The sequence below is a fragment of the Manis pentadactyla genome, chromosome 10 (genome assembly GCF_030020395.1).
Source record: "Manis pentadactyla isolate mManPen7 chromosome 10, mManPen7.hap1, whole genome shotgun sequence".
NCBI classification, from domain to species: domain Eukaryota; kingdom Metazoa; phylum Chordata; class Mammalia; order Pholidota; family Manidae; genus Manis; species Manis pentadactyla.
In genome coordinates this window covers 23,290,331-23,306,899 of record NC_080028.1, presented here as the reverse complement: position 1 = coordinate 23,306,899, position 16,569 = coordinate 23,290,331, and the positions used below count along the sequence as shown (strand labels likewise).

Here is a 16,569-nt window from a genome sequence, read left to right as displayed (position 1 = left end):
GTGTGACGTAATTAATAAAAAAGCAGGTTCCCTATTAGTTGGAAACTCATGCTTTAAACAAACTTATTGCTGCCCATAACATGCAGGGAAAGGAGAATTTCCCTTGCCTACAAATAATTCCTGTGAGGCCTATAGTTTCCTCATCAGAAGGAAAGTCTCCTAAAATCCCTGTTTAAAATGAAAAGTATTTTGGGAGGTAATATTTCAAGATACAAGTAGACATTAATGTCCAATAGTTAAGGTTGAGTAATTTGTTTACTATATTCTAAATTGTATTTAGAATATAGTTATTATTAGGATAAGACTGAAATACAAATGAATAAATATACTTTAATCATAATTATTTAATCATAAGGCACAGACATCATCATTCCTAACACATACAGACCTCAAGGTGCTAATAGAGGGAGGGGAATGGATCATTTGCTTGTACTTGATTCTTAAAACTGCTGTCAGTTATTTTTCTAATTTCAATTTGATAATAAGCTTTTTCGAGGATGGTCAATATAGCCCAGTCTTTTGGAGCACAGTCTCTGGAGTCGTAAAGCTGGGATCTGATCTAGCTAAATCCCAAGTAACTACACTACAGTTTCCACTGACCTTGGTCAGTAAACTTTGGTTTCTTAAACTGTGAAATGGAGATACTAATAACATTCTAAGTTGTAAAGCTGTTATGATGATTAAATGGGATCAGTGAGATGTTCCAAATGCTTAGGACAATGCCTGGCACATATTAATGATCATCATCACTATTAAGCGGTCTAATTGGATGAACAGCATAGTTTGAATCTGTGACCCTAACTTTTTGGCTCTACTATTCACTGGCTCTCTGTCTGGAACCTCTTTTACATTCTTATCTCTTATGGCGGCGCCACTGAGCAAGTGGGCAGAAACACCTCAGGAGCACCCTTCTTTCTGGACCTTGTTCTTCTTCCTCTTCCTGCAGGAGGCGCTGGTTTTCCCCGACAGCACGCAAGATGCCGGTTGCCGCGCGACCGTCGCCAGGCAACCGCGTGTACACACTTGGGGTCGGACCCGGGTCCGTCAATATGGCGGCGCAGGGCCCCTCTACGACCTCTCCAAGCAGCGTGTCTCCGCAGTCCCTGTCGCCGCCAGGACTGCCGCCGACCCCGCCTCCGACCTCGACCGCGGTTGCGAAGTCGTCCCCGGAGTCGAGGGGGAGCTCCCGGAGCCCACGGCATCTCAGGACCACGACCTGCCGCGAGGACTCGTTGCCCCTCGCGGTGTTTTATGGGCCTCTGGACGCCAAAAACCCGCTCCTGGCCTCCTGCGAGAATGAGATCCGGGACTTATTAGGCTTTATGAAGAGAAAGAAGGTTTTAGCGACAACGGAGGAACAAAAGCATGAATTCAACCGGCGGTGGTAAGCGAGGCAGGGCTCTGGGGAGGGCGCGGTCCGGAGGCGGAGATGCCCTTGATGCAGCGGTGGGCCTGGGGCGGGGTCCGCATGGCGGCCTGGAGATACAAAGTTTAACAAGTGGAGACTCATCGTCATGACAACCCTTAATTCCTGGTAAATGTCATATCTTGACGTCATGCTCTGGTCAAAATAAAAAATCTGCATAGAAATGTTTTGTAACTCACCATTTGTTCTGTTTCTGCATCCTAATTGCTACTATATGCCACTAAATTTGTGACTCGGATTTCACAATCTTCCATGTTAGGGGTACAATTTTGTACATGGAGAAAAAGGAGTAACTGAGGTATCCTAGGTTCTTGAAAAAGTTCTCTATGTCATAAAGTATGTCATTCTGTGAGCACGTGCACTTTAACAACTTTTAATTTTGTTATTAGGATCACACCGATGTTTTCTTGATTTTGTGACTCATTTTGCTCATCTGTTTGCTTTTTTGGGAGGGTTCTATCACCAGGTTATTACTGCAAACTTCGAACTACCTATTTTTAAGGTTCTTTCTTGTTTAGGTTACCATCCTTGTTTCCCAGACAAAATACATTGCAAATTCAACACATATAAATGTAAACAAGTGGCAGAGAATCCCAGAATAGTGAATAATTTCAACTTATATTTTTCATTCATTCTTTAGAAGTACTTTTATATTTATTGTTCATTCATGTATTTAACTATTTATTGAGCATCTACTAGAAGGTATCAGATACCATTCTAGTAATTAGGAAACTTCCAGTTAACAGAAGATATGAAAAGCTGTATCCTCATAGAACATACATTTTTGTTTCTACAGAAGCTACAAAACAAATTATTTTGCAAGGAGATAAGTGCTAGGAAGAAAATTAGAGCAGGAAATGGGGGTGGAAGATATGGACTGGGTGTTGTAATGTAAAATGGGATGGCTGCGACCTTGGTCAGGGAAAGTCAGGAGGAGTGGTCTTTGAGAAAGTCTGGGAGATATGGCAGCAGCAAGTGATGAGTATTTCTATACAAAGAGTTGGCCACCCAGGGAGAATGACAAATGTGAGGGTCTTAGGGTGGGATTGTGATTGTGGGAAGAACAAGTTTCTGGCAGGATCAAGGTAGTTCAAGAGTTTAATTTAGGTATATTAAGATTGAGCTGTAATTAAACATCTGAGATGTTATGTAGGTAGTTGGACATTTGAGTCTGGAGGTCAGAGGAGATACACATTCGGGTTTTGTTAGCATATTAATGATGCTTAAATCATGACACTTGATTTAATATGGAGTATAGATGGAGAAGAGGAGATTCAAGGACTGAACCCTAGGATGCTCTGATATTGACAATTGAGGGAGATAAGAAGAAACAGGCAAAGACTAAGCAGAGTCTAAAGAGCTAGGAGGAAACCAGCGGGTGTGTAGTGTACTGGAAGCCAGGGAGAGGTAGTGTTTCAAAGGTGGAAAGAATGACTAGACTGATGAACTGCAGCAAATCCTGCTGATGGACCGATAAAGAAAGAACAAAGAATTAACCAAGGAAAGCACAGTACATCCCTAAGCAATATATATTTATATTTAAAAGATTTTTGTGCTTGTGCCTCACATAAGCACTTTATCTTTCTACCTCTGTTACCTGTGTTTTAGCTCAAAGCACCACCATCTTGCATTTTCCCTGTAGCCACTCGAGTCTCAAATCTATCTGTCCTTCACATAGTAGTCAGGGTGGCTTTTACAAAAAAACCATCCTCTCTGCTATATCACAACTTTATATTGTTTCCACTGCTGTTAGATAAAATTAATACTCCCACAGGTGTTCTTCAGGATTTGAAGATCTGGCCCTGCCTGCCTTTCCTGTCTCATTTCCAGAGAAATGGATCCTCCTGTTTCTCACTCCAAGGCCTTTGCATTTGCTACTTTCTTTGCCTGTAATGTTCTTCCTTCCTCAGCTTTTCAAAATTGTGGGTCCTGCTCTTCTTTTAGGTCCTAGCTCAGCTGTTACTCCTTAGAGTAGCCTTTCCTATTTAGCACAGGCTGCCCATCAATTTATATTTTTTATTTATTTGTTTTCTTGTATATTGTATTTCCCCATTAGAAAGCAAGCTTCCTGATAACTTTGGATAATGCATCTCTGTTTAATTTTCTATCTCTAGCACCTAGCCTGGGGTTGGGACATAGTAAACATTCAATGAATATTTGGTATTGAAAGAATTCAAGGATTATTCTTGTATTCTCAATAATTGATAATGTTATAAATAGAGCTGGGCCTCTTGGTAAGTACAGTATCTGTACCATCTTTAAATAGACTATAAAAGAATCACAAACATTAAGAATTGACACAGACCTTAACAATCTAACCTCTCACAAAATTTACTTATTTATTTATGTAACATTTTTTATTGAGTGCCTGCTATGTGCCAGGCATTGCACAGTCATGGGCTATACAGTGGTGAATAAAATAAATATGGAAATCTGAGCTCATTGGGCTCATGGTCTAGAGAGAGAGAGAGAGGCTTTCAATAAGGCATTAAGTTAGCATATGAAAAACAAGTGCTATGAAGGAAGAAGCTACCAAGAACTTAAATGTGCCAAGTGTCATGCTTAGCGCTGGGGATACAGCAGGGAACCAGACAAGAATCCCTGTCCTCTTGTGGCTTATATTCTAGAGGAGAATAGACAATAAACATATTAGATAAGTTCATTTTATGGTGACCTAGAAAGTGAAAAACACTAGGGAGAAAAGTAAAGAGGGGAAGGGTTATGCAGTGAGAGATAGTGAGTTGTAGTTTTCAGTATGGTGGTCAGAGTAGATGATATTTGAGCAGAGACTTAAAGAGAACACAGTGGGGACCTGCCTTCAAATGAATGGTGGAGGAGGTGACATTAAGCTGAAATAAGATGAATGCCTGGCAGTTGACCAGGCAAGGAGAGAGGTTAAACAGAGAGAACAAGCACGTCCTTGGCAGGGAACAGCCAGAAACTTGGAGGAATGGACAGAAGGCCATTAAGCATAGCTTAGTGAGTGTGAGTTAAATGGTATGAGATGAGATGAGAGGAGTAGATAGGGCTTTGGAAAGCTTTAGAGGCCGTTTATATAGTTTTCATTTGTTCCAAATGCAATGGAAAACCATTGGATAGTTTTTGGCAAAGGATTAACCTTATGTGATTAAAAGAATTTTCTTTAATGATCTTGTCTAAGAGGAAGAATGGCAATATGGAGATCAGTTAGGAATACAAGAGGTAGGATTTGCTTTTATAACATATTTGACAGATGGTTATTTTTTAAAATAAAAATTGTTTCTTATAACACTAGGAACTTCCATAAGCATAAAAATTCATAGTATCTAAATATGGATTTTGATCATACCAGCTATATCCTTAGAGTGTGATACATTTTTTAAAGGTATGCATTTGTTATAAGTACATAAGATTTAGATATTCTGTTTATATAGTTATGATTTTCTATTTTAGAAAAGTCTAAATATCCAGCAGTAGCTATAATCGATCAGCAATCCAAAGTATATTACCATTAATGTACTTAAATGATTGCATATTGTATAGTGTATATTTTCCTAGTTTAATCATTACATAAGTCATTCCCACTGAGCAGTCTTAACATGAACTTAGGGTTTATTTAAAAAAAATTTTTTTTTCTTATATAACCTTAATTGATTTAACAAAGCTGGTATTTTTCTTTTATGAGTAACAAACCTAGTCATTATTATCTCATCTGTAAGGTTTGAAATAATTAACTCTTTCATCTATATAATTGAAGAACTCTAGCAGGATTTGGTGAAATTCTTGGATTTATTATTTTTATTCTAATACTATGGCATTTCATGAAGCAGCAAAAGGAAATGAAAAAGATTAAGAAAAAACAGCAAACCGAAAACCTCCCTTTTTAAACTTCTGTGGGCTGTATTTGCCACATTGTTTACTTGGCATGGTTATTTACTACTTGGTACATGGATATTTTCTTATCCCAAGATATTATTATCAGTCTATGAAGGCAGGAATACCTTGTCTTCCAGCCCTCCCCTGTCTCGCAATCAATACCATTTAATTACCTGAATGAATCAATCCACACGTTTCTGTGGAGGCTGTTTCATTAATATCCCAGCATGTACATCTTTAGTTTAGAGCCCTCTTCAGTTCTTAAATTTAGATTCCTGTCTGTATTAGAAAGCATGGGCTACTAATGAATAATAATTAGTCAGTTTGTGCCACCATAACGAAATACCGTAGTCTGGGTGGTTTAAACAACAGAAATTATTTCCTCAGTTCTGGGGCTAGAAGTTCCGGATCAAGTTCCAGCAGGGTCAGTTTTTGGTGAGAGTACTCTTCCTGGCTTGCAAGTGTGGAGAGACCAAGTGTGTCTTCTTAGAAGGTCATTAATCCCCCCATATGACTTCATTACCCTTAATTACTTCCATAGAGGACCCCTCTCCAAATACAGCCACACTTGGGGTTAGGCCTTCAACATAGGATTTTGAGAGTATAAACACATTTAGTACATAACACTGTCCTCTAGAAATTTATGAGAGGATTAAACAACTTTTAAGGGAAATTTGGATTTTTTTTAAAGGCATTTTATAATTCCTAAGAGAGAGGGAAGGAGTAAGTGTTAACTGAATGAATGAACAAAATAAACAGTGATCTGCTACCCTTTGAAACTAATTAGAAATATCAAGAGTACTGTATGCTTTGTTTTTGTTTTGCATGGTAGAAGGAAGCATAACCTAAACAGATTGATTGCATACTTGTGCCCTTTATAGAAAAGAATAAAATAAGAACAAGGGATATTTTTTCCTAACATTTATGTACTTATTCATTCATTCTTTCCACAAGTATTTATTGAGTATGTACATATACTAGATATTCACTACTTTTGGGGCTGGGCAATGAATAGTATAGTCAAGGTCCTTGCCCTCAGGAAGTTTACATTCCAGAGGACAGAAAGGCACAGTAATATACTAGTAGAGAGCCTGGATGCACTGATCCTCAGTTTCAATTGTATTTATGGTTATTGATATTACCCATCTCAAAGGCATGATCAATGAAAGAAAGAGTTGATAAGCTGGACTTCGTTAAAATGAAAAATTTCTGCTCAGTGAAAGACACAGTCAAGAAAATGAAAAGACAGGCCACAGAGAAAGTATTTGCAAAAGACATATCTAATAAAGGACTATTATCCAAAATATATAAAGAATTCTTAAACCTCAACCCCAAAGGAACAACCTGATTTTAAAAAATGGATCAAAGACCTTAACAGACACCTCACCAAAGAAGATATACAAATGGCAAATAAACATATGAAAATATGCACCATACCATATATCATCAGGATGATACAAATTGAAACAACAGTGAAGATAGTACTACACACCTATTAGAATGGCCAAAATCCAGAACACTGACAACACCACATGCTATTGAGGATGTGAAGCAACAGGGACTCTCATTCATCACTGGTGGGAATGCAAATGGTATATCCACTTTGGAGACAGTTTGGCGGCTTCTTACAGAATTAAACATACTCTTATCATATAATCCAGCAATCATGTTCCTTACTGTTTACCTAAAGGAATAAAACACTTAGGTCCATACAAAAATCTGCATGTGGATGTTTATATAAGCTTTATTCAAATTGCTAAAACTTGGAAGTAAATAAGATAACCTTCAGTAGGTGAATGGATTAATAAACTGTGATATATCTAGATAATGGAATATGAGCTATCAAGCCATGAAAAAACATGGGGAGACCTTAAATGCATATTACTAAGGGAAAGAAGCCAATTTGAAAAGGCTACATACTGTATGATTCCAATTATGTCACATTTTGAGAAAGGCAAAACTGTGGAGAAAGTACAAAGGTAAGTGGTTGCCAGGGTTGTAGAGAGGGATGAATAGGCAGAGTACAGAGTTTTAGGGCAGTGAAACTAATTCTGTTTGATACCATAATGATGGGTACATGTCATACTTTGTCTAAACCCATAGAACGTAGAACACCAAGAGTGAACCCTAATGAAACTATGGACATTGGGTGATGATAATGTGTCAATGTAGGTTAATTAATTATAACAAATGTACCATTCTGGTTGATAATGGGGGAGGCTGTGCATGTGTCAGGGCAGGGTGTATATGGGGAATCTCTATACCTTTCACTCAATTTTTCTGTGAACTAAAACTGCCCTTAAAAAATAAAGTCTATTAATAGAAGATACATGTAAAGAGCTTCATCTTTCATTTTGATCAGTGCTTGGCATAAACAAAAAAGAATTTTAACTATAATTACCTTTTTTGATAATTAGACATTAACAATAAAGCACAATGGAAAAACTTAGAACAATAAAAGTTTTTTAAGGATTGGTTGTTAATTGAGGTTTCCTGTTGACTATTTGAAGATGCCATTTTATTTTATGATTTTTGCAGTGCCACCTCTTTGTTTAATATCTGGACTAAATACGCCCCCCGGCTGCCAGTTGCATATTACAATGAAAAGCTTCTGAAGGTTGGAGATAGCCTTCGTGAAATGAAAGTAAGTGCCGCTGGAGTAACAAGAGCCCAAGTGAAACTCATTTGGCTAATTATTATTATTTGGTTTGATATAGTTCCTATGTGACATGATATGATTTTTTCCTCAGCCAAATATAAATGAATACAATAAAATTTTAATGAGACACAGTAACCAAAAAAGTGTTTGTTTTTAAATTTTATAGTTGAAAATCTCCAGAGGTGAGAGATTGCTGAACGGAAAGACAGCCGGCGGGGATGGGCAGGAGCACAAGCCCTAGTTAACAGAGGGTGTAGTAGGTGCCCAACAGGAAATGCGGAGTCATCATGTTCCTACCTTACACAAAGGAGCCCAGACACCACTTCCTGTTGTTTTGCACATAGCTGGCCTTGCCCAGCGGACAACTCTTGTGGCTCCTGGCCTTGCTGCTATGTTTTCTGGTTCCCAGTGCCCTGTTTTAATGACTTTCAGCTCCTTCTTAATATTTTGCTGTATGTAATTACAGCAGTCTATTAAAAAACAAAATTCAACTGAGTGAATTTGAAGATCTAATTGGCTTTATTAAGGGATTCATGAATCAGGCATCATCCCATCTAGCAAGTAGAGAGATGATCTGAGAAATTGTACAGAATGGAAGGTTTTTATAGGAAGGAGAATAGGGCAAGGCAATTATTAGCAAAAGAAAAGAAAGGATTGTTTTAGGCAAGGTCATCCTCCCTTAGGGAGAAGAGCTAGGGGCCCTATCATACAGATTACCTCATCCTTTTTGGGGAGATTATGGGGAGATGGAGAGGGCCCATGTGATGGATTACCTCATTGGTGCTGACCAAAACATTCCTGATCGACTGTAAAAAGGTCACATTCCTGGAATAGGTTGACACTATAATTAAGTCTTGGGTTGGGAGGCAAATGACTCCATTTTGGCTTGTTTCTTTTTTTAACAAGTCATGCCCTGCATGCCCTGTTTCCTGCTCAGTATTGTATTCCAAACTGAATTTGTGCCCTATTTCTAGTTGCATATCAATGCCCAGGTCTTGGATTTCTGGGGACTCAAGGACTTGGTTTGATAAGACCACATTATGGCTGGATATTCAGTTAATGGTAATCTAAGTTTTTCCAGCACAGGCCCATATTATTCCAAGTTAAATATGAGCATTTGGCACGTCTAGGATTCTTGGACCAGGAGTTATTTTATCCAAAGTGTTTTTTGGTCAGACATGGGAGGCTTCAGTGTTTTCTCCACCTTCAGTTTCTGAGCGTTAGTTTCCTCCTCCATTTCTAATTTCTGGACTTGAATCATTCTGGTTTGGGAGGGATATTTATCAACTAGAGAATAAGACGTGAAGGAACTTGCATAATGAAGGATTAAGATCTATTTTCTGCTACCAAAATTAGAGAATTGCCTTAGCTCTGTGTAATTGGACCATGATTCTTAGAAACTTGGAAATACAGTTTGGAAAGCTATAAAAACACACAGATGAGTTCCCACAGACACTGGTGACACACAGTACCGGTGGGGGTTGTTGAGAAGAGTATCCAGATGGGTGGAGTGGATATTGATGGAAGGAAGAGGAAGGAGAATTTTAGTTGATAAAGCAGATTGTTGATGGATAGTGACTAAGGATTCAGAATATTTCAGATAGAAAAGCCCAGATGGGATATTTAAAATTTACTTAAAAGAACAAAGAAAACATTTTATCTACTTTTCACTGATGGGAAAGTTGGCCAATAAAGGTATTTATAATCCTGAAAATGAATTTGAGATGTTATTTGGGTTCTAGAATCTATTTTTATTAGTTACAATAAAGGTCATTTTGTTGGGCTACTCTTGTTTTGAACCTAGATCTCTTGTTTTGAACCTAGATCTGAATTCATTATATGAATCAAGTTGGAAAGGATAGACTCAGCATTAATTAGTGAACAAGTAACAAACAAGTCAACAGAAACAGAAACAAAACAGTGTTTGACTGTGACTGCCTCCCGAGGGGATAGGCAACCCAACAGGCAGTTCACACCCAGGGCAACTGCTTTTTCTGGAGACACATTTGCAGAGAAAGCTGAGGAGGGGTTGCATCTGACTCATATACAGAGCCCTGCTCACGTCCACGGCCCTGAAACTCTGGGTCAGCTGTGCCTTGTGGGCTACAGAAATGAGGCATCTGACTTTGTAATGGGAACATAAGCATGAATTAGAACTAACAAGAATCATAACTAACAATAACTCAGATTTTTTTTGATTTGTCCTGGTGCAGCTTCAGAGACTTGACAGATGAGAGACAGAGAGCCCAGCACCACATTCTTCCCTCCCCTCCCTTCCCCTCCTTTCTCATCCTCTCCTCTCTTGTCCTCTTTCCTCTCCTCTCCTCTTTTCTCTCTTCTTTGCTCTCCCTTCTCTCTCTCTCCCTCTTCCTTCTTTTGGGGAGGAAATTTTTTTCCCTCTACCCTTCTTGGTTCTTTGGCTGTTCTAACAAACAAACATAGGACAGATTAACAGGAGAAAGACAAATTTAACTAGGTATGTACAGTGGCGCTATAAGAATATGAGGCCCAAGGACAAGCTGGGCAATTAGGCTTCTGTGCAGCTTGAGAGAAGGAATGGGGTAGGGCCTGGGGCTTCCAAGGGGAGGAGGGTGAGGCACAGGATAAGAAGAGCACATGTTTGGTAATCAGATGTTTGCTGCCGTACAGATGGGTCATTCAAATAAAAGTTATCTGTGGTTGTAGTTTTCTTTCTGGTCCAGGGCCTGGATCTAATTCTTTCAGGTAGTTTAAGGGAAGGGTAAAAGGTTTTCTTGAACCTGCCTGATCTTGGTTGCCTTCAGCTCAAAATTGTCCACACGCCAATGTGACACGTTTTGGCAACTTGTCCTGAATCCTTTCCCTTTCTTCCTTCCTCCCTCCCTGACTTTCTCCCTCCCTTCTCCTCTCTCTCTCCCTTCCTTCTCTCACCTCCTCTCTCTCTTCTTCCTGTCCTCCCCTCTCCTCTCTTTCTCTCTCTCCTTCCTTCCTTCTTTTTTTCTTTCCCTTCCTTCCTTCCTTCCTTCCTTCCTTCCTTCCTTCCTTCCTTCCTTCCTTCCTTCCTTCCTTCCTTCCTTCCTTCCTTCCTTCCTTCCTTCCTTCCTTCCTTCCTTCCTTCCTTCCTTCCTTCCTTCCTTCCTTCCTTCCTTCCTTCCTTCCTTCCTTCCTTCCTTCCTTCCTTCCTTCCTTCCTTCCTTCCTTCCTTCCTTCCTTCCTTCCTTCCTTCCTTCCTTCCTTCCTTCCTTCCTTCCTTCCTTCCTTCCTTCCTTCCTTCCTTCCTTCCTTCCTTCCTTCTTCCTTCCTTCCTTCCTTCCTTCTTCCTCCCTCCCTCCCTCTTTTTCTCTCTTCCCCACATCTTTCCTTTTTTGGAGCTTAGTGGATAGGAGAGAAGCAAGGCTAGTGAGCAGCTCATCTCACTCAGTAGGTGGGTTGCCATGATGTTGCATTTTTTGGGTGTTGAGTATTTGCAGGTATTACCTCATACACTGCCCTAGCAAGTACTCTCATCTTTCAGATTGCGGTGGTTTTATCTCACAATTAGCTTTTTGTGAGGAGAATTAAATGAAATGCACATAAATTGCCTAGCAGAGTCTGTCACATAATATCTATTTAGAAATGGTAGGGATGATGGTAGTAATAATGCAATGGTGGTAGTAATAGTAGTCATAGTAATAATCCACATTGATACTGGTAAGAATAACATGAATATTATTTAGCTTTAATAATGATAAGCAAATGATATTTTGAAACTTTCATCAAGTTCTCTTTTTTTATTCCAGGAATATAAATTGGCCCTTTTACAGTGCTATGGAAGATACCTTCAGCAGTTCAGTATCAAGTTTGATGAGAATAAAGCAGATGTGAATCAACTCAAAGCTGTCTTTTTTCCAAAAGGCTTTGGAGACAAAACTGCTGCCCATACAGTAAGCTGGAGGCCGTAGCTAAAATAGCTACAATTTATGATTAGCTATGCGATATTTCCTTTAGTTGACAGCTTCTAAATGTCTTTCATTTGCTTAGCATAGCATTTACTTGTGTGCTCTAAGTTGATTAAGAAATGTTTTCAGTGCTGGATAAGAAAGTATATTCATTACACTTTGTAAAGATGCTTTGGAGATTGTGTCACTGTAACTACTCATTCATCCAGCAGACAGTTATTATTATAACTGATATTTGTAGAGTGCTCTTAGTTTACAAAGTGCTTTGGAAAACATACTTCATCCTCATAAGAACTTTATGAGTGAGATACTATTATTACCCCTATTTTACAAACATGAAAAAGAAAGCTAGTCACACAGCTAGGGTAACTAGTGGCTTTGGAGATCAAACAGATTTTTGGTTCAAAAATTTTATGCTTTATTTCTAGTATACCAGTACTGTTATGTCAGTGGCTACTGTTGAGTCATTGGCTGAGCAGTTACCATGTGCTGCATACTCTTCTCTATGCATTATGTGGATTGTCTTATTTCAGTCTTGTTACAGTCCAAAGAGGTGAGCACTATTATGCCTCTTTTGCAGGTAAGGAAACTGAGGCTTATTAGAGACTAAGAAACCCATCCTACTTAAAGCTCTGGGCAGAGTTGGTGTTTGAGCCCTAATCAGTCTGACTCCAAAACTATGTTATTTAAAACCTGATAATTATTGAAGGCCATGGAGACAGCATGTGGTTTAAATGCTGAAAACCTCGAGGCATGTTTGGTGGCACATTGAGCAGTTCAATTTGGCTGTACCATAGGTGCATGAATGAGAATACCGGGCAATATAAGTAGACACCCCATTGGGAAGAGTATTGAATGAAAAGCTTAGGAGTTTGGACTTGTAATGTCCATCATCTGCTACGCTGGTGTGGGCCCCCATCTCTCTCTCTCTCTCTCATATTGCATTATTCTGCTTTCATCCAGCCTCCCTGGCTTAGCACCAGTGCATTGGTGAGCCCCACTGTCTGGAAAGCTTATACCTTTGATATCTGCATGGCTCATCCCTCGCTTCCTTCAGGTCTCCTGAATACCCAGTTTTATTTTTCTTTACATCACTTATTATCACCTGATACAGTATTTTTTATTTGTCTCCCCTTTTGAACTTAATGCGCTAATCTCTAATCTCTAGTGCCTAGAAGAGTGCCTGACATACAATAGATGCTCAATAAAGCTCTATTGAATGAATAAATGAGCTGCTATAATCAGAATTATTAATCTAGAAGCAGTACACAGAATAGATTAGGAGGAAAAAGACTGAGGACAGAAGGCAGAGCAATAAAGCTGACAGGGCTGCTGTGATGGGTGTGAAAAGATAGGAGACATTGTTCTTTTCACATGCTAAATTTGAGGTTCTGGCATGACACTGGCCCACTGTAGTTCTCAACAAGTATGTATGAAGTGAGTGAGTAAGAGGATGAATGAATTGAAGTTTTAGCCCAGTAGGAACTTGGCAATGTAGAACTGAAAGTCTTAAATTTTGTTAGAGAAATAGATTTTAAATTAATTTTAAATTAATTATTTAATTTTAATGCATAAGGGTCATAGATGAAATGGTAATGATGAAGAATTTATTGTCAAAATATTTGTGGCAAAATTCTGTGCAAAGATACCTAGTCATGTTATTTAAAGATCACTGTTGTATGTACTATAGAGAGGCATTATGGCAGAGTTGGTAAGAATTTGCTGTCTAGAGCCGCTGTGCCACTTCCTAATGATGGGGTCTTGGAGAAGTTAAGTCTCAATTTCCTCATCTGTAAACAGAAGTAATAACAAGACCCACCTCATAGGGTTGTTTTAGGGCTGCTGAGATAATAAAAGACTTAGAATAGGGCCTGACACTCAAAAAAAATATTCGGTATCATTATCTGCTTCCAAAAGAGAGACCACTTTGAAGATCATAACTATTCTGACACATAGATGTATTCAATAAATATCTTCTTGTGTGATACCAACTACCAGATGGCTAGAAATGGTAAACATGTATCCAAGCAGGAAATCTATGTAGTGGAGTAATACACATTTGTATTAAAAGTGTTGGGGTTCCCACACCTTTCACTGTATTGATGATTCTCTAGCCAAAATATCTCTTTTGAACCCCATGTCTATCCAGTTGTGTCATAAATATCTCACACTCCACATGTTCCAAACTGAACTCATCATCTTTCCAACATAATTGGCTCCAGCCACTCTCCAAGCAGGAAATCTTTGCAGACCTCTTCCTCTCTCTTACCTCCCACATCTAATTGGCCACTAAATCCCACTGACTCAGACAAGATTTAAATCTTTCCTTTCTCTTCATCCCTGATTACAAGGCTCCATTTCAGTACCCTAGTATGTCTGCACGTTTGGTCTTTCCTAGCCTCCCTGCATGTAGCTTTGTTCTCCATTCTCTGCTTTTTATCTTCTGTATGTTTGTCAGAATTAATTTATATTATAATAACTATAAATCAAGTCATTTTACTCTACTACCTGTTGACTGAAGTCCATATTCCTTGGAATGCCATGGAATACTCCATGTCCTGATCATGGACCACCTCTATAGCCTATATTTCTTTTTCTTAAACCTTCTTATCTAACCTTAGGAAAGACTTTCAATTTAGCTACCACTGCAACTGCTAAGCATTCCTAACATGTGCACCTGGAATGCTTTTCTCTCTGCCGAGAGCTGAGGCCAAGTCTTCCTCATATTTGAGTCCCTATTGCTTAGCAGATAGCTGTGGCATAAAGCTGCTCAATAAACATTTACTGAAAGAATTGTGCAAAATGTAATAATTACATCTGAATTAATAAGGCAAAATACCATGGAGGGGGTAGTTTACAAATTGATTCAATTCTATATTCTAGAAATAGGATTTTGTGCTTTATTTCTGCTTTTCTTTTTTTTTTGACTAAGGAAAGGTAATCTTAACTAAATAGATGCTTTGAGGAAACTATTTTACCACATTTCTTTCCACATGTCCCAGTCCACTCAGGCTGCTATAACAAAACCCCATAGCCTGGATGGCTAAAGCAACATTTATTTCTCACAGTTCTGAGGCTGGAAACTTCAAGATCAAGGTGCTGAAGGATTTGGTATCTTATGAGGGCTCACTTTCTGATTTACAGATGGCTGTCTGCTCACAGGGTCCTCACAGGCAGAAGGTGCTAGGGAGCTCTCTGAGTCTCTTTTATAAGTCCACTAATCCCATTTATGAGGGCTCCACCTTCATGACCTAATCACCTCCCAAGGACCGCACCTCCTAATACCATCACACTGGGGATTAGGTTTCAACATACAAATTTAGGGGGTCACAAACATTCAGTCTTTAGAACTATAGTAATCTCTTAAATGAAGCAGAATTGTTTCCATTTTAGCTTTTCAGATTATAAGAAATGCTTTCCTAAGTTGTATAAAGCTAATTTATATTCTTATCTATATTTTCCCATGTGTTCCAGTTTCATGCTTTAAATGGCAAAAATATTTGCAACTACCAGCTGGTCTGCAACAGTGATATGAACCTGCAGAGCAAAGAATCTGTAATCCAGTGCCTGCGTATCTTGTCTTCCTTCAGACTTATCATGCAGGTGGCTTTGCCACAGGAGCACCTTTGCTGGATTGTCTTCAATGGTATAGACCAATGTATTTCATTTTTCAATATCTTTCAGCAAATAATTCTGGCATTATTTAAATGCCAGATTTGATGGTAACTTGATGACCTTGTGATTTAAAACTTACTCATTTCCTATTAGGATGATTGTGGTTTTTTAAAACATTTTTATTACATTTTAGTTTGTCCTCCTAAGCAAGGACTAATGAAGAAGGTTTTTGGGTTTTCCGCTCAAGGGAGGGTCAGAGGCTGTGGGGATAATCAATTTCAGGTGTATAAAAAGCAGGAGCCACAGTTAGTAAGTAAATATAAGTAAAGGATCTCAAAGGACCACTGCAGGTTGCGTTGGTTCTAAGCATCATTCATTTGTTGATCCTTCCCTGAAATACTTTGGCCAATAACTGTGGCTTTCTATATATTCTCCTTCTCCTCCTACTTGTTTTTCAGTGAGAAGCTCTGAAAATTTGTTTGTATGTGTATGTGTATGGTTTATTTATGTACATATATATATACACATTTATAGATATACACACATATCTATACACATTATGTATGTCTCATAAAATTAATCTATCAAAGTATAGCACTTGTTTTTGTCTTCAAAGAGTTACAGTTCAAATTCTCTTTAAAGTTACAATTTGAAGTTACAAGGAGTCATCTACTATACTGTTTTCTGGATAAAATATTCTTAAAAGGAAAATGACAGTGTGTTTCATGTGCATGAGATCAGGATAAAATGACTTGAAAGAAAACACTGGATTTTCCCTCATCCATGGCAACTGAAAGTACATTTCCTAGCCTTTTCCTTCTTTACCCTCCCCAAATGCTTCTTTGACATTTTGATTGAAATTAGACCTTGCATGTGATGTCACAGATAAGGCTGACTTTGGAAGAAATTTTTCAGTCCAGTGGCTGTTAAGCTTTTGTGTATGATTATCCTCCAAAGGGCCCATGACTTCCTGAGTTATCACTGCCATCTGTCTACCTGAGCTGCTGACACATTTTTGTAGTCTAGCTGGAGCAGAGAGATTCTGTGCTCCAGGAGTAATGGGCCTGATGGTTGGGCACTGCAGTGAGGTCTTACTT

At 38.7% G+C, this 16,569-nt stretch overlaps 1 protein-coding gene across 1 annotated transcript in view; it reads left to right on the top strand.

Moving 5' to 3' along the window:
• The first annotated feature begins 399 nt into the window (after positions 1-399).
• Positions 400-16,569, top strand: part of CFAP54 (cilia and flagella associated protein 54) — a 278,386-nt gene continuing 262,216 nt past the window's right edge. Inside the window, exons 1-4 of the mRNA XM_036891466.2 lie at positions 400-1,384; positions 7,820-7,925; positions 11,699-11,842; positions 15,332-15,503. Coding sequence (XP_036747361.2) covers positions 978-1,384; positions 7,820-7,925; positions 11,699-11,842; positions 15,332-15,503 — 829 coding nt within the window. The 5' untranslated portion in view covers positions 400-977. The remainder of the gene's footprint in view (positions 1,385-7,819; positions 7,926-11,698; positions 11,843-15,331; positions 15,504-16,569) is intronic.